The sequence below is a fragment of the Trichosurus vulpecula genome, chromosome 6 (genome assembly GCF_011100635.1).
Source record: "Trichosurus vulpecula isolate mTriVul1 chromosome 6, mTriVul1.pri, whole genome shotgun sequence".
NCBI lineage: Eukaryota > Metazoa > Chordata > Mammalia > Diprotodontia > Phalangeridae > Trichosurus > Trichosurus vulpecula.
The window spans coordinates 221,701,764-221,720,497 of record NC_050578.1 but is presented as its reverse complement, the minus strand read 5'-3'; the positions used below and the strand labels follow the sequence as shown (position 1 = coordinate 221,720,497).

General features: G+C 42.4%; 1 protein-coding gene across 1 annotated transcript in view; it reads right to left on the bottom strand.

Annotated features, from left to right (window-relative positions):
- Window positions 1–18,734, bottom strand: part of ABCC8 (ATP binding cassette subfamily C member 8) — a 139,349-nt gene that overhangs the window by 114,836 nt on the left and 5,779 nt on the right. Inside the window, exons 2-5 of the mRNA XM_036763754.1 lie at window positions 18,174–18,315; window positions 8,968–9,089; window positions 4,957–5,123; window positions 3,091–3,333 (exon numbers count right to left, since the gene is read on the bottom strand). Coding sequence (XP_036619649.1) covers window positions 3,091–3,333; window positions 4,957–5,123; window positions 8,968–9,089; window positions 18,174–18,315 — 674 coding nt within the window. The remainder of the gene's footprint in view (window positions 1–3,090; window positions 3,334–4,956; window positions 5,124–8,967; window positions 9,090–18,173; window positions 18,316–18,734) is intronic.

Below are 18,734 nucleotides of genomic sequence, written 5' to 3'. Positions count from 1 at the left end.
AAGAAAACACAACACCAAAGTCAGATCCCTCACAATGGATGGCGCAAACTATTCCCAGGAGATTGACCATGATAACCACCTCCCCAAACATTTTCCCCACCCCTACTCGTCTGCTGGTCCTCAACTAGCTTGATATATACAGCACTTGAAAGTCCTAATGGCTGCAGTCTCCTTGGACTTGTGTGAGCCTGCTAAGGTTAAGAGGCCAGAACCTATTTTGACCAGGGAGAGCTGGGCAGCTGGAAATGTTTATTCACCTGTTTTAGTGGGTCAGTATCCACTCTCCTCTATGAGCAGTTTATGTGTACGTATATGTTGAGACAACGTGAAGGAGAAGCAAAAATAGACTGAGTGGATGGGAAATCAGTAGTTGTACCACTGGCTAGCTGTGTGATCTTCCTGTCTTAGGGGTCAGTTCACCCATCTGCAAAATGGGGATAATTATCCCTGCCCTGCCTACTTCTCAAGAGTGTTAGATGACTGTGAAAACTATCCCTAAATATATGGAGATCTAACATTAAGAAGAGACATCAGATTTGTTCTGCTTGGCCCTAAGGGGGAATAATGAGTGGGAGCTGCCAAAAGGTAGTTATCACTACAAAAAGCTTTCACACAAACAAAATCAATATAACTAGGATTAGGAAAGAAACTGTCAAATGGGGAAGACCTTCATATTAAATTACTCTGATAAAGGTCTGATCTCCAAAATTTATAGGAAATTGGCACAAATCTATGTCATGCCCCAAATGGTTAAGATCTATAAATATAATTTAAATATCTATAAATATAATATTTCATATATAATAAATGATATATAAATACCTATAAATATTATATATCACATCTGTAAATATAAATATAAATATTTATAAATCTATAAAAGAAAACAAAAGTAGATGATGAATTCTATGAGGTAGGTAGATGGTACAGTGGCTGAATGCTAGACTTGGAGTCAGGAAGACCTAGGTTCAAATCCCACTTTGGATACTTTCTAGGCACAAAATAGGATGCCAAATAAATGCTTCTTGCTTGCCTTCCTATGTGACCTCTTTCAACCTCAGTTCCCTCATCGGTAAAATAAAGACAGTAATAGCACCTACCTCCCAAGGTTTTTTTTTTCAACTCTTAAAAATAAAAATTTTATTACAGGCAGGAACAATGAACACTGGCTTCAATGAAAAGCAGATGGGCTCCCTGCCCCCCAAGCCAGCTCCCCCTGCTCTCCTCCACAGGCCAAGGATACTGATGCTCAGGCTACTTTGAGCTTTCTGTGAGGTCCCCCAGTAACTGCTACTTCTAGACAAAATGGCTTTCCAAGCCTCTGCCCCCTGGCCTGGAGGGACCATTAGTGGGAGGACTCCAGGGTCTTAGCTCCTCCCAGCAGTGACTTGGAATAGCCACAGTTAAAGGGCCAAGGTGGATGGGCAGAGGACCCAGGACAGTGCTGGGCTTCTCACCTTCTCCTAAGGGGCTAAGGCTCTAGGCAGCTCCAAGAGGGAAGGGACTGGGCTAAACTCTAGTCCAGGGGCTCAATCTTCCAAAGCTGTAGCTCATTCTTCCCCCATCACAGGTTGAGGAGCATCAGTCAGAGGAGCTGCCACCCTTAACTACTTCCAGCCTCTCATGCTCTTTCAGGATTGTTCAAGTCTCTTGATACTCCCATAACCCCACCCAAATGCACTCTGGCCCGTTGCCTCCCAGGGTTTTTCAAAGCCCAAATAAAACAACTTATGTAAAGTACTTGGCAAACCATAAACATGATATGTATGTTAGCTGTCATTATGTTTTAAAAATGCTCTTAATCACTAATAAGAGAAATGAAAATTTAAACAACTCTGAGTTTTCACTTCTAATCTAGGAAACTGACAAGATTACAAAAGACAAAATAATCAGTGTTATTCAGGAGCCATGGGAAGGGTGACACACTAATACATTATTGGTGGAGCAGCAAAATAGTTCAATCATTCTGGAAAACAATTTGGAACTGTTAGGAAAGTGACTTAACTTTTGGCCCAGAGGTACCACTAGTGGGCTTTTACCCCAGGGAAGTCAAAGACAAAAAGACCTCTCTATATACCAAAATAGTCATAGCAGAACTTTTATGATATGAAGAATCCAGAAGCAAAGAGCCTGACCATCTGTGGTTTGTGAATATAATTTCTGTGGTTCATGAATATAATAAAATATTTCTGTGTGGTAGGAAACAATGAATAGAAAGAATTCAGAGAAATCTAGTAAAGCCTACATGGACTGCTGCAGAAGAAAATAAGAACCAGGACAACTGTATGCACAAGAACAACAATTAAGTAAAAGAAAACAATGTTAAAAGTGGTCAGAACTGATAGCAATGCAATGACCAATCCCGACTCCATAGGAGTGATGAAACTGACCTCTTTTCTTTCAGCGGAGAGGTGGTGGACTATGGGTACAGAATGAGGCATATGCTGTCAGTCATAATCTAGGTTTGATTTGCTTAACTGCACTTTGTTACAAGGGAGGGTCCTACTTGGGGAAGTGGTAAAATTGGGAAGTAGCAGTGATATAAAAGGAAAAAAAATCAATAAAACACTTAAAAACAAATTCCAGTTTCACATAAAGAAAAAACTTTCTCTTAATAATAGCTAGCATTAACATAGCATTCAAGGTTTGCAAAGTGCTTTACAAAGATTATCTCATTTATCATGAAAGGTAGGTGCCGTTATTATCCTCATTTTATAGATGAGGAAACTGAGGCAATTAGCAGTTAAATGACTTGCCTAAGTTCACACACCTAGAAGGTGTTGAGGCAGGATTTGAACTAAGAACTTCCTGACCCTATGTTAAGTTGCTTCTGTTGAAGCTATCTAAATTGAGAGATAAGTTCTCTACCACCTTTAGAGGGGATTTCTACTCGGATTTGGACAAGATTCCCTTTAAGATCATATCTGGGTCTGAAATCTGGTGATTCTGTGAAAGCCCTTTTAAATTAATGTAATGAATTATGAAAACAGACTAAAGAACCCCCTTCTGTGGCAGTACAGAGTCTGTCAGGTCCTTCTGAGGGCCCAGAAGAAGCCTATTCTTCTGATGAGGACCAGGTCCATCACTGACCTTCTGGGCTTCAAAGGCCTCCCGGAGGCGCAGGTAGTTAGTTCGGGCCCTCATGGCAATGGGCAGCTTCCCGATGGCCTTTAGGTCAATGGGTTTCTTATGGGCTGTCTTGATGAAGGTGTTCATCCACCAGTAGGTCCCCTTGGACAGCAGGTTCACAAAGGGCTGCAGGAAGCGTACACCCAGATCCTGCAGGTCCTCTGGTGGCTTCACCTCCTTGGGAGTCTTGAAGAACACATATCTCTGGGAAACACACATGCAGGGGGCAGTGAATGAGCCTAGATGACCTTCACTCCCCTGCCCCAAATAAGCAAGGTAAAGGGTGCCAGGGCTTGGCCTCCAGGAGATGGGATCAAAACAGCCCTGAATCCTGAGGTTAGCATAGCTGAATTCTAGTCCAAGTTTCATCACTTATTAGCTTAATTAACAAATTTAGAGCTGGAAAGGACATCAGAGGCCACTCAGTCCTACTTATCCATTTTAGACCTAAGGAAACTGAGGCCTAGGAAAGATGAATGACTTGGCCAAGGGATATGAACCAGGGTCTTCTGACTTGAAAGCTATATGACTTTGAAGAAGTCACTTTGTATTTATAAGTCTTAGTCTCCTGTCCTGTAAAATGGGGATGAGCATACTTGTATTACTACCTCATGGAGTTGGAGTTGTGGTGAATAATCAATAAAAGAACAGATCTTTGCAATCAGAAAAGCACTATGATGATATGAGCACTATGAGTTATCATTAATGATATTTGGAAAAGGAGATGCATCACCTCCCTTGACCACATATTTGTTTATTTATGTATACAAGGCAATCAGGGTTAAGTGACTTGCCCAGGGTCACACAGCTAGTAAGTATCAAGTGTCTGAGGCCAGATTTGAACTCTGGTCCACCTGACTCTAGGGCCAGTACTATATCCACTGTACCACCTAGCTGCCCTCCTTGACCACTTATTTCAAGGCTTCATGACCTCCTGGGTCTACTCTCCGTCAGTTTGGTTTAAGCTGTTTTTACTTATCCTGTCCTCCGAGGAAGCAGTCAGTGTTTTGGAGTGGCAAAATTTGGAGATGGAGGATCCGGGTTCAAATTTGACTCTGTTAAATACTGCCTGTGTGACTTTGGGCAAGTAGCTTGCCTTCTCTGGGTCTCAGTTTCCTCAACTGTAAAATGAAAGGGTTCAATTAGCTTACCTCTGAGCTCTCTATAAGTTTTAAATTTTATGATCTTATGAGTTATTCACTTCTCTGTAGACTCAAGGACATATACAGAGTAGGAAGAATGGTATAGATAGTGGAAAGAACATTGGATTTGGAGTTACAGGATTTGGGTTCGAGTCTTGACTATCACCTGCTGCCTTTGTTCCCTTGGACAGCTTTCATTTCTTCTCAAAGAAGCGACCTCTAAGGTCCCTTTCAGTTATAAATCTGTGACCCAACATTTGGGTGTGACTTACCACCTATTCAGATTTCACTTTCCTGGGTCTCAGTTTCCAATTCCGAAAAATGAGGGGACACAACTAAATAACCGCTGTGTTTCATTAAATCCTCTCCTGTCCATGTTTACCAGTGGATTTTTTTTCCTACAAAATAAATTTGGGCTCTTCCAACTTTTTTTTTTGAATGTTTGATACTGCTATCACTTTTCAAACCCTCCAACATCCCTAGTACTGATTCAAGTGGCTCTTGTTAACCCTATCTAAAGGAGCCTAGGAGAGCCTAGATGGGGCCCCTGGGGTCAGAGGGAGGGAGAATGCCCGTTGGCCAAGAGAGATAAGAACCCACTCAAAGCTGTCCCAAGCCCGGGTCAACTTCCTCATTGGAGCACCAACAGCAGAGATGGTGACAGAGCAGACTGGGAGCTGCTTACCCTCACTCTGATGACATTGATTTCCACAGTCAGGAGCATTCCATAGAGGATGACCAGCAACCCAGTGAGGCAGAAGCGGAGCTGAGAAAATCCAATTGCATTGTCATAAAACTTGACAAACTTGATGGTCTTGGTTATGAAGGCCAGAGTCCAGTAAATCAACAAGGCTGAAATTGAGAAAAGGGAAACGTTTATGCGTGTGAGTCTAAATAGGAAGAGCTGTGAATCTCCATGTGAGGATGGGTGTAGGTCTGTGCGTATGTGAACCTATGTTGTTGTTCAGTCATTTCACTTGAGTCTATTTGTGACCCCATTTTGGGAAGTTTTCTTGGGAAAGATGCTGGAGTGGTTTACCATTTCCTTTTCCAACTCATTCTACAGATAAAGAAACTAAGGCAAACAGTGTTAAGTGACTTGGCCAAGGTAATACAGCTAGTAAGTGTCTGCTCTGAGACCAGATTTGAATTCAGGAAGATGAGTCTTTCTGACTCCAGGCCTGGAACTCTATGCACTGTGCAACCTAGCTGCCCATGTGAACCTATACACGAGTGTGAATCTCTGTGTGAGGTTGGGTCTGCATACAAACATGGATTTCTGCAGTGTGTTTATGAGTCTGCTGGAAGAGTTCATCTGTGAGTATATGTGAAACGATGGTGGTGATGATTAGATGTAGCATGGTAGAGTGGATTGAGCATTGGACTTGGAGTCAGGAAGACCTAGGTTCAAATACCACCTCAGATCCCTATTAGTTCTATGATCTTGGTCCTGGATCTCAGTTTCCCCACCTGTGAAATTATGAAGTTGGACTTGATGACTTTTATGAACCCTTACTGCTCTAAATCTATGATAACATGATCCTAAGTAGGTATGAGAGAAAGTGTTAAGTAGTGAATACAGTACCAGACTTGGAATCAAGAAGGCTTGGTTTCAAATCTGACCTCAGACATTTACTGTCTGGGTAACCCAGAACAAATAACTTTATCCTCTCAGCCTTGCTTTTCTCTTCTGCAAATAGGGATATAATAGCCCCTAACTACCAATGTTGTCGAAGGGATCAGATAACATAATTTATATAAAGTGCCAAATAAATACAAGTTGTGGTGATAGTGGTGGTGGTGATGATGATGATGATGATGAAATTGTGTTTGAGTCCAAGATTCATTCAGGTTTCTACTGCCTCAATCAATCGATCAACCAACAAGTACTGATAAAGTGCCTGTTCCCTGCCAGAAACTGTACTAGAGCTGAGGATCTGAGTACAAAGAAGAAAACAATCCCTAGTCAATAGGAGCTTACATTCTGCCCCTAGCCACCTGCTCCTATAGCATGCATTATATGTTACAGATCGGTCCCCTGGGAGGGCAGTGGAAGAGCTTCTGGAAGGATCAGGATGAATCAGTGTCTTGTTCCTTAGAAACTACCAACCCTTTTTCCAGAAGGTAACTTAGTTTATAAAAAGAAAATCTTAGTTACTCACTGTTTTGTTTTCTTGTGAATTAAAAAATAGACTCTCCAACATGAGCTGCACTATGGCAGGGTGTTTTGGGTCAGTGAATACTCTCAGCTGATTGGAGGGTCTCTTAGGAAGCTGGACCCTGACATTTGCTGTCAGCAGCCTGTATTCAATACCCCACCCAGCCTAGAGACATGAATGTCAGCACCTGTCATGTAAATTACCTGCCACCCAAGCCTGGTTAGCATGAGATGCCTGACTTTCCTCCGAGACTAATCAGAGGGAGTTAGATTTACACTATGTGTTTTGTGTATATCCTGTATAATACATATACAACCAAACCACATTAAAATGTAATTGGGAAATGTTTAATGAAATAAATAAAACTATAATACAATGTAGATAATGTTAATTTGTGTTTTTCCAAGTCAATAGGGATCCATTTCTATTTCGGTTTAATACCACTGGTCTAGATAACCAAGAAAACAATAAATTAAGCTCAAATTTGTATCCTTTGCCAATTTCCCAAGCTTCTTTGAGTTTGTTCCAATATATCCCTGTATACACACACACATACCATATAAAGGTGATAAATATTCTGCTGTCCTCTTGCTCCCATCAGACTATGTTTGTAGCATTATTTCGACATGACACTGAAATGAGGTTCAGTTCTAGCTGCCATATATAAAAAAGAACATATATAAACTGAAGAGACACCCAGAAGTGGGTGACCAGGATGGGAATAGCCCTCAGGACCATGGCATGTTTTTAATCCAAAGACAAGGAGACTTGGGAGTAGGGAGAATGACATGATAACTATCATCAGGTATTCGAATGGCTGTCCCTTCTGTAAAGGTGGGACCAGACCTGTTCTGCTTAACCCCAGAAAGCAGAACTAGGAACAATGGATGGAAGTTAGAGAGGCTTGCTTAGTCTTATAGAAGGAACAAACTTTTTAACAATTAGAACTTTTGCCTAAAGTCAAATAGACGGCAAGTAGAAGAGCCAGGATTTGAACCCATGTTCTCTCCCTCTAAATGCAGCACTCTTTGGGATGCCCCTTAGAATTCTTCAGGCGAAGGCTGGATGATCATTTCAGGGGGAATTTGCAAAAAGGAATTCTGACCACATGTGGGCTAGACAAGATGGTCTTTGAAGTCCTTTTAAAATGAGATTATTGTATTTAAAATAAAGGGCCCGACATTGGGAAATCAAAAGGTCATGTAATCCTACAATGGGCTCTCTGATCTCTGTCTCAGATTTTCCAATCTGTGAAATGGGGAGAAAGGATCAGGATCACAGAATTAGATCTGGAAGGGAAAGTGAAAATCATGAAGTCTAACCCTCTCATTTTGTATATGAAGAAACTGAGTCCAAATGACTTGTTCAAGTTCACAGAGGGAGTAAGAGGCAGAACCAAGATTCAACTTGGATCTTCTGACTCAAACCCCAGCACCCTCTTCCAATGCATTGTGCTACCTGTTGACTACCACTTCAGCGAGGTAACTCAGATCTGTGAAAGGAAGGGACATATACCAGGACTCAGTAACTGTGAAGGTTACATGGTGAGTGGGATGAAGTTTTCAGCCACGGCATCTCTCAAAAACAGCCCATCAGGTCATAGAGCAATCCACAGCACTAGTGAACATATCCACACACAAGAAATGAGATATTCTTGAAGTATAAAATCAATAACAATAGCCACCCCTGTCTTTATGGAAGACTTTAAGAACAGAAGATGCCATTGTCTGTGTCAAATGGCATACCGTGTGTAAACAAGTCCATGTAACTCTAAATCGCCATACAAATGCCAACTATTGTTACCATATTTTAATCATTTTTCCCATATCCTTCCTTTTCTGCTCACCCCACTCCTACCATATCCTCCTCTTCTGCCTCCTTCAGATCATCAGATCATAGGTTCATAGGGAAAAGAGATCTTAGAGATCTTCTAGTCCAAATTCCTGATTGGCCATGGGATGTAAGGTGATCTGCCCAAGGTCAAGCAGATAGCAAGTGGAAGAGCCAGGATTTGAACCCATGTTCTTTCTCTCCAAATCTAGCACTCTTCCCAGTGTACCACATGCCACAGATGTGGGTCAGTATCCCTGTTCTCCTCACACTCTGTGGTCTCTCTTGAACCCCTTGTATTCACTATGACCTTCTAGACTGCAGATATGCAAACTGAGCAGGGAGAGAAGGACGGGGACCAACACACTCTGGACTTTATACGGGCACCTAGCCCCACCTCATGATTACAGGTAGTGGTTATTCTCAACCCCAGGTACACAGGCTGAACTGGATACAGTCTGAGTCCCAGACACACAGGCTGGACCCTCTAAACAGCAACACCAGAGCCCAGCAGGAGGTACACAGAGAGAATCTAGATGCTAGATTCACAGGGGTGAAAATGACCTCTAGAACCATCTAATTCAACCTCCCATGCACTGCTATTATCTCCTCTCTAGTGTCTGTGACTGGCCACTGTTAGCTGGCTATAGACACACAGGGAGACCAGAGGATGGTCATGGTGGTTGGGGAACAGCTCTGTCACATACCAATCAGCAGCTTAGGAAAGTTGGAGGTCTCTATGTTGTGATAGTAGACGACAGAGGTGATAGCTGCCAAAAACGCCATCCCGGCAGGCATGTACAGATGCAGATGACGGGAGTCGGCCACCCTGGGGGAGGAAAAGAGAGCGAGAGAAGTTGTTGGACTAGTTCCATGCGGCAGATGCCAGGAGCACTGTGAAGCCATCCTGTGCACACCAAGACAATGAGTGCCATAGCCTGCTGCCAAACTCAATGTTTTCTTAGGGTTTGCACTGGACAGTTTCTCAAAATCGGTGGTGTTTGGAGATAGGGCTAAGAGAGGGAGGAAAATGATTTATTTCAGTAATAAAAATAAGCCACTGAGAAAGCTCAACTTCTTTGCAGATGTGGAATATTATACGTGGGTCTTCCCCCATTGTAAACTCCTTGAGGGCAGGGATGGCTATCTTTCTTTCTGCTGGTATTTGTATTCCCAGGCACTTAGCACAGGGCCTGGCATGTAGTAAGCCCTTATCATGCTTGTTGACTTGACCAAATGTAGACCTGAGACAAGGACTGGGAAGGAGAGATGTCTTCAGAAATGAAGGTGACGGAAAAACAAAAATAAAAAAAAAACTAAGAATAAGAAAAATACATTTACAAAGCACTTTATTTTATTTATAAAAGTTATTTTTCTTTCCAACAGCCCAAGGAAGTGGGGAACTGACATATATGTCACTTTTCATGGTTTCCACAGCCTTTCTATGGTGAAATTGGAAAAGTACTTCACATACATGATTTCACTTGGACCTTACAACAACCTCGTGAGGCAGGCACAACAGGTATTATTGCCTCCATTTTACAGATGAGGAAACTGAGGTTCAGAGTGAGTTAATGATTTACCCAAGGTTACCCAGATAGTAACTGCCTGAGGCAGGAAGACTCAGGTCTTCCTGATTCCAAGCTCACTGCCCTATTCAGTGTACCAAGGTCTTGAATCATAGATCCCAAAGCTGAGGGGGCCCCATACATAAGCTACTTTGAAGTTAAGTAAGTCAAGTCGAAGAAGCATTTATTAAGTGCTTACTACATGCCAGGCACTGCAGTAAGTGCTGAGAATCCAAATACAAATAGAAGGACAATCCCTGTCCTCAAAGAACTTACATTCTAATGGAGAAAGACAACATATAAAAAGAAGCTGAACATTGAAGCTAAGAGGGTGTCAAGGTACAAAGTTCTCTAGAAATGAGTCAGGAGTGAAGCCTGGAGAACAGTGAAGAATGTCCCTCTCTCCCTCCTAATGGGAAATCTAGGACAGGGGCATTGCTCTTGCCTGCAGCCATGAGGTCAGTGGACCAGGAGAACCTTTTCTTTTTATCAGGAGCTAAATTCCTCTGGCAGAATGGTTTCATAAGTTCAAGTAGCAGAGATAAACCTCCTAGCCTGATCCAGATTAATGACAGATCTGTGTGACAACAACAATAGGCTAGGTCAAGGCTTAGAGGCAAGCAATTTTTCAGAGCCCATTCACTAAACTTTCCTTATTCACTCCCTTCACCTTCCCTCCCCCTCCCCCACTTTCTGTTGTCTGTGAATCAACAAGGATACACATGGAGGCAGTGCTTTTTAGCATTTCCCTACTCCCCAGGAGTCATAACTTAAGCCATTATTAGCTAGCACCTCAATTATCAGCTAACACTATAATTACCAGCTGATACCTACAAGGGGCAAATATTTCACTTTTGAGAGCCATGACTAATTGGCCAATGCTGCTTGGAACAGGTATGTAGGATCAGTTGGAGACTGTCAAGTGCCAGGATGAGGTATGAATGGGGAAAGGCTGGATGGTGAAAGAAGAGAAGTTATACTAATACAACTGAGGAGGGGGTCTCATCAGCTTATACCCCCTCTCTCCATTAGCTTCTTTTCCCACTCCTCAATTCCCTGGCAAAGGCAGATAGTCTTGTCCAGTTGTTTCCAACCTGTGAGCTAGCAGGGAAAAGGGGCATGGGGTTACTGCAAAGGATCTGAGAGGCCATGAATAAGCAAAGATACCTTCTAGAGAATGACTAGAGATAAGGTCTCAAATATAGATATATTAATAGTTATCAAATACATGGAGGTGCTGTTGCGATGTCTAACCACTCCTTGGTCTCCTTTGCTGGCTCATCATCCATATCATGCCCCTTAGCTACAGGTGTTTCCCAAGGTTCTGGTCCAGGCCCTCTTCTCTCTCTTTACTCTCTCTTTTGGTGACTTCATCAGCTTCCATTGGTTTAATTATCATCTCTATGCAGATGACTTCCAGAGCTACAAATCCAGCCCCAGATTCTCTCCTGAGCTTCAGTCTCTCATTATCAACTGCCTATTGGACACATCAAACTCGATGTCCCATGGGCACCTCAAATTCAACATACCCCAAAACAAATTTCATTCTCTCCCACCCTCTGGAAAGGTCTTGAATCTTCCCAACTGCCCAATTTCTTTTGAAGGAATCACTATTCTTCTAGTCTTTTAGGTTCATATTGTTTAGTTGTTTCAGTCATGTCCAACTTTTTGTGACCACATTTGGAGTTTTCTTGGCAAAGATACTGGAGTGGTTTGCTATTTCCTTTGCCAGTTCATTGTACAGATGAGGAAATTAAGGCAAACAGGGTTAAGTTACTTGTCCAGGGCCACACAGCTAGTAAGTGTCTGAGGCTGGATTTGAACTCAGGAAGATGAGTCTTCCTGATACCAAGCCCAGATGTGCCACCTATCTGCCTCATCATTATCCTCAGGTCCCTATTCTTCCTCACCTCACTCATCCAATCAATTGTCAAATCTTGTCATTTGTTCTCCACAATATCTCTCACTTCCAACCCCTTTTCTCATAGCTACTCATTTACCTAGTTCAGGGTCTCATTACCACTTGCCAAGTCTATTGTAATGGTCTCCTAATTGCTGCCTAATTAGGTGGTGCAGTGAATGTCTTGATTTGCAAATGAATTGGATTTAAGTGAGGCAGAGATATGCAGAGTCATCAGCCTCACTCTCTCCTTCAGTCATTGGAATCCAGTGACAAGACATAGGTCGAGACAACTGTCCATGGCACAGTCTACATCTATCTACATCTATCTACCTGTGAAGAGCTGGAAGAGATGGAAGAGTTGGTCTATCTACTTACTACAGATGGCAGGCTCTGAGAATGTGACTCTTAGACAAACCTTTCTACTCTCTATTTCTTGTTCCGTATGTATTTTCATAAGTATTCATTCATCAGGTTTTGGGGCAAATATTTAGTGAAAGCAGTTTCTAATAATTTCTTTTATTCCTCCTTCATCTGTTGTGAATTCTCTCTCATTGAGAGGAAGACCCTGTTGTTATTATCCAGGCACCCCAGTCTACAGAAAGCAGTACCCTCATAACGATCAAGTTAGAGCTTAGTTGTCAGTTAACAACTTAGTTACTAGTCAACAATTGAAATATATTAATGATGCCAATTTTCCCAATGCCAATTAACAGCTGAGCAGGGATTAATTGACATCCAGCTGAGAGCAGGGAGAGGACCCAGGATAAAAACTCAGGTTCCAGGAAAGAGGAGAGAGGTGAGGTCAGAGGGCCAGGAAGAGAAGCTTTGCCTAGAGTTTAATTGGGTACTAGACACCTATGATTGCTCTGCCTTCTCACAGATGTCATCCGGGTCAGAGCCAACCCACCTACCATTTTCTGTGTGACTCATGTCTCTGGACCTTAAGGAGGATCTAGTGGCTTCAGACAAGATACTGAGCATTATAGTGAGTTATGTGGCCAGGTTCCCATATGCCTCTTCTGACACCTAACAAGGCTCTTTATACACACCCTACTCTGCTTTTCTCAATTCCTAGGTTATCCTGGATTTCTTTATGATCTCACCCCTCTCCTTCTCCAGAGCCTTCTGCTACTTCTTCAGAGAAATAAGGGCAGTAATAAGAAATGATGAGGCATATAACACTTTATAGCTACAAAGCCCATTACAGTTACAAAATATTTTCACAGCCCACTATATCTGGACCATGCCTCCCATCTTATCTGGTCATCTCACCAGGAGAACATGGCCTTCCCAATGTAGGCATCTTGTCTTCTACCCTGCCACCAAGTAGACCCTATTTCCACTTCTTGTTCTTACTCTGGGATCAATAACACAATCATACCCCCACTGCTACAAGAAAAGCACGACAATCTATTGCTTCGTGGCCCCATTTCCAATCCCTGTGACTGCCCAGATCAAAATTCCCTTGCAAGGCCATCACTGCCTCATATGTTGTATATGCCTTTTATACCATAAGTTCCTGAGGGCAGACATTATCTTGCTTTTGTATTTGTACTCCTAGTGCCTAGCATACTGCCTGGCACATGGTTGCCTCTTCAACACATGCTTATTGATTGATTGAATAAATAAAGCCTTGGGTGGGTGGGGGGGAAGTCACCGGTCCCCAGAAGATCCAATCAACCTCTAGAGATAAGAACAAGCACAGGGACTCTATATGCCCTAGTACAGGGCTGGGCAAAAGCCTGTGAGACATTCAATAGTGACTTTTTATTGAATGACGAGAATTCATAATGAGGATCTAATCCTTCTCCAGAGAAGACATATCTTTGAGTCAGAAAGGTCAGGATTTGCAATATAGCCAAGTAAACAGCAAGAGCTGCCAGTCAGCGGGAGGGGGGGTACTAGTTGGCTCAGGTACCCCAAATCTTCTTGGATATCCATTCACTTTGATGTCTCAGGCTGTGTGCTCATAGAGCGATCATCCTCTCATCTACTGGCTGATGCAATTTGAAGATACATTAATATAAATATGGCATACAGAATGGTGCCATCAGCTCCCATGGGTTCAATTATTATCGCCATGCATAAAATGCTCAGATTTATATAGCCAGCCCCAGTTTTTTCCCTGAGCTTTTGGCCTGCATGACCAAATGCTTATTAAATATTTTCACTGGATGTTCAGTAGACATATTAAACTCAACATTTGTTCAAAATCGCACTCATTATCTCCCTCCATCCCCCACTCTTTCCATCACCCCTGAACCTATCCTTCTCAATTTCCCTAATTTTTTGAGGGCACTACCATCCTTCCAATCAATAAGCATGTATTGAGTGACTTCTGTGTGGCAGGCACTGGGTTAGGTACTGGCAAAGACAAAAGACAAAAGGCAAAGACAAAGACAAAAACAAACAATTCCCTAACCCTAAGCACAGGTTTGAGACTTTGGGGATGTCTCTGACTCCTTAATAGCCCTTGTCCCCCACTCCCATATCCAATCCATTGCCAAGTCTTATTAATTCTATTACCAAAATATCTCTCACATCTGTCCTCTTCTTTCCACTCGCATATCCACCAGCTAGTTCAGGCCCCCACCACCTCTCCTCTGGACTATTGTAATAGTCAGGGTCTCTTTGCCCTTAGTCTCCCTTCTCTTCAATATACCCTTCATGTGGTTGCTAATGGGATATCACTAAAACACTGGCTTGACCACATCACTCATCTGTTCAACAAGTCACAATGGATCCCTGTTTTCAGTTTTTCATTTTTCAGTCATTTCTAACTCTTCATGACCCCATCTGGAGTTCTCTTGGCAAAGATACTGGAGTGGTTTGCTATTTCCTTCTCCAGCTCATTTTACAGATGAGGAACTGAGGAACACAGGGTGAAGTGACTTGTCTAGGGTCACACAGCTATTAAGTATCTGAGATCAGATTTGAACTCAAGTCCTCCTGACTCCAGGCCTGGCAGTCTATCCACTGTACCACCTAGCTGCCCCTATTGCTTCTAGCTTAGAATGCAAACTCCTCTGTTAGGTATTGAAAGCCCTTCACAAACTGGCACTAGCCCACCTTTCCAGTATTATTTTATATCACTCTCCTTTATCCCAGACTTGCTTTCTTGCTGTTGCTAACATGTCCTGTTTTATCTCCCATCTCCTCGTGCTTGCACAGGCTGTCCCCCATCTCTGGAATACATTTCTGTCTCATCTCTGCCTCTTTTTAAAGCTCAACTCAAGTCTCACTTCTTATATAAAGGCTTTCCTCTGCCTTCAGAAGACTCCCTCTGTCCTCCCAGCTGCTGGTGCCTCTACCCCAAATGACTTTGTATTTATAGGGTTAGGGATACAGAGGGATTTCAGAGGCTTTCTAGTCCTAATCCCTCATTTTACAGATGAGGGAACTAAAGACCGATATATTTTGTATTTACTTCTATCTATACATGTTGCTTCCCTGATAGAACTCAAGCTTCCTGAGGGTAAGGAATTCTTCATTTTTGTCTTTGCATCTCTAGTGTCTAACCTAGCACCTGACACATAGAAGTCACTAAATAAATGCTTATTGACTGATTGATAGTCCTGGGATACTCTGTGTTGGTAAGATCACAGGCTGAGCTCTGTACTTATTTCTGAATGCCATATTTAAATAAGAACTCTGGTGTAAGTTAGAGAAAATCCAAAGGAAGGTGAGGACTGGAGACTATGCCTTGTGAGAATCAGTTGAAGGAACTGTTCTACCTAGGAGGAATGTATTAGCTATCTTTGTGTATTCGAAGGGAGGTCATGTAGTAGGATTAAAGTTGTTCTACCAGGCACCAGAAGGCAAAAATAGAGGTAATGGGTGGAGGCTGAAGAGATGTAGAGTTGTGCCTAATGCATGAAAAAAACCCCAAATTAAAACTGACTTAAACTAGAATGCCTCAGGAGGTGGTGATTTCTGCTCAATGGAAGTCTTTAAGGAGAGGTGGATTGCCGTTTTAAAAATTGCTTTATCGATGCTATTTTTTCATATCACTGTCACTTCCTGGGAGGATTGTTAGGTACCTTCCTTTATTCTCTTCCCATTAAAATGATGTGATCTTTTATATTTAGATTACAGATCCACTTGGAGCTTGTTCTAGTATGTGGTGTAAGATGTTGGTCTATATCTAATTTTCTGCAATTCTGCTCTCCAATTTTCTCAGTAGTTTTTGTCTAATAGGGTATCCTTAGCCCAGTACATGTTCAGGTTATGGAATCATAGAGGTTCTTTGGTTTATCAAACACTAGGCTACCATGTTCATTTGTTTCTGGCTCTTCCTTATTTCTTCTCTCTGGATGGCCATTTCTTGGGGAATTTGTAAAGTGGCAATCCTACTCAGTAAGAGATTTGGTTAGATAGCCCAAGATCTTGTCTGACTCTGAGGTTCAAAGTTTCTATGATTGTCTTAGGGAGTTATAAGAATAAGTGAAACTTGATGAATTCATTATTCTCATAGCCTGAGAGGTTCTTGGAAGCTTTGAAGATCTCATTATTCCTAGGAAGAGCTGCTGCCCAGAGGTCCTGACTTTGCCAAAGGGAAGTTTCAACTCCTGAGAGGGAAGAGTGGAGGAGACTGTTCCCAGCTAGTGCTCCTAGCATTTAGTTAGCACCTGTTATCAGAGAGTTTGCTCCAGATGGTGGAGCCAGGAAACCTCTTTTCAGGGCCAGCAGGATTGCTTCTTGATAGAGAGCTGAGGCAGCCATATGGGGAGGTTGTGTGTGCATTGGCACACATGTATGCCCATGACTGAGGGCTTCAGAATGGCTCTTTCAATGGCACAGATCACAGTCTGCTTATGTTCCAACATGTCTCTACCACAGTGTAAAGACTCAGAGGGTGAGCACTATTTGTAACTCATCTTTATATCTGCCATACCTGCTAGTACAGGACCCTCAGTACAGTAAGTGCTCAGTAAGTGTTTGTTAAATGAACACAATATGGCTTTGTACCCACCTAGAGCTAAGGAATTTATATTACTGAAACATCTACCCTACAGCACACTCTCCATCTTCTCTACTTCCAAGGAAAGAGGATTATCATGAAGGCTTTCCTCAATTTACAGATCAGAAAACTTGGCTACAGAAGGTTTTTATCTACATTCCCAAAGTCCCAGACATCAGTAGCAGCCTTGGTAGCATACAGGGCTTCTGTTAATCTGGGAATCAGCTTGGACCAGTTGGCTCCAGGATATGGGGCAAAGGGGTCAAAAGGCCCTTTCCAGGACTTTCACAGTGCAATCAACATCCCTCCCAGGTGCATTATGCTCTCTTATCCCCATCTTGCAGAGAAATGCTAAGCCTGGGGAAAAGGGCTCAGGAGACTGGGTGGAAAGAGCAAAAGTGACAATCCTAGCTACAACACATGGCTATTTACCCCATCCCTGAGCCGATGACCACCTGCCCAACTATGTTAGGTTCTGACATGTCAACTGTTCATGTGATCATCAGTCATACAACACATTGAAAATAAGAGCAGGTGGCCAGTTATTATTCCAGTGGACTGATGAGACTGGTGATAAAGAAGATCTTCCCCCACAATCCCTCCTAATAGAGAGTTGGTTGACCAGAGGTAAGAAATGAAGCATATTTTGTCACGTATGATCAGGGTGTTCATTTGTTTTGACTGTAATTATTTGTTACTAGAGAGGGGTGTGTGTGTGTGTGTGTGTGTGTGTGTGTGTGTGTGTGTGTGTGTCGGGTAATCATTGGAAAGATAATAAAACAACAAAGAGTAGAAAAGTGATTTAGAGACCTTCTGGTCCAACTCCATCATTTTATGGAGGAGGACACTTTGACCCAGAGAGGGCAAAAAACTTGCCTCCAAGTAAGCTGGAGAAGACCCCACCTAGAACCATAGACTTTCATAGATTTTTAGATTTCTGTTCAGCAGGAGGAGATTTGGGGAACTATCTCATCTCTGTTTGGACAGAGAAAAATTCAAGCACAAAAAGCAGAATTGACAGCCTAAGAGCTTAGATCTTCTGGCCCAGTACAGCTCTGTTTCCACTACAATACGCAGCCTATCTGTGATCTGGTCAGTCTGCAGGAGATTGATTATTTAATATATAGTACTAGATTTTAATGATTCCAAAGTGCTTTACATGCGGTATCTCGTTTGTTCTTCACACCTATGAGCTAGCAGTTACATGTTTTATTATTCCTATTTTTCAGATACAGAAACTGAGGTTCAGAGAAGTTAACTGAATTGTTTATGGTCACACAGCTAATAAATGTCAGAGGCAAGATTTGAACCTGGGTTTTTCTGACAAGTCTCATACTCTATCCAATACTTCTCCCTCTCTACCTACTCCAGAAGGAAGAAGGAGGGAGAAAGGAGGAGTCAGTGAGCTGTCATCCAATAGACACCCAGGACACTTGCCTAAGTCATTGAAATAATTCCCTGCCACAAGGAGGCTCCACTTACCCATCTGACAGGACACCCTCCGCAATCTCACACACAAGGACAAAGAGCAGCATGAAGGTCAAGATCCAGCGGAGATTGTGGCCCGGGAAGTGGAGCCATGTGCTATGGTGGATGTGAACTTTTGCACTCTGGCTGCCCCATCCTGAAGAGAATGAATAGCTCAGTCAGACTCCAGAAATGGTGAGGTATAGATTCACATAGATCAGTGCATGTGAATGTAAATGATAAAATGTAAACTTTTTGAGGGCAGAGACTGTTTCGCTTTTGTTCTTATATCACCAGTCCAAGTACAGTGCCCAGCCCATAGCAGGCACTTTATAATAATAATCAGGCTCTTCAAGGTTTGCACACTGCTTTACAAATATCTCATTTTATTCTCACAGTGACCTGGAGAGGTAGGTACTATAATTATCCCCATTTTATAGATGATGAAGCTGAGGGTTAATAAGCTAGGAAGATAACCCAAAATTTCTGAGGACATATTTGAACTCAGCTCTGTATTGACTCAGGATCTAGAGCTCTATCCAATTCACTATGTAGCTGCCCTGATAATGGCTTGTT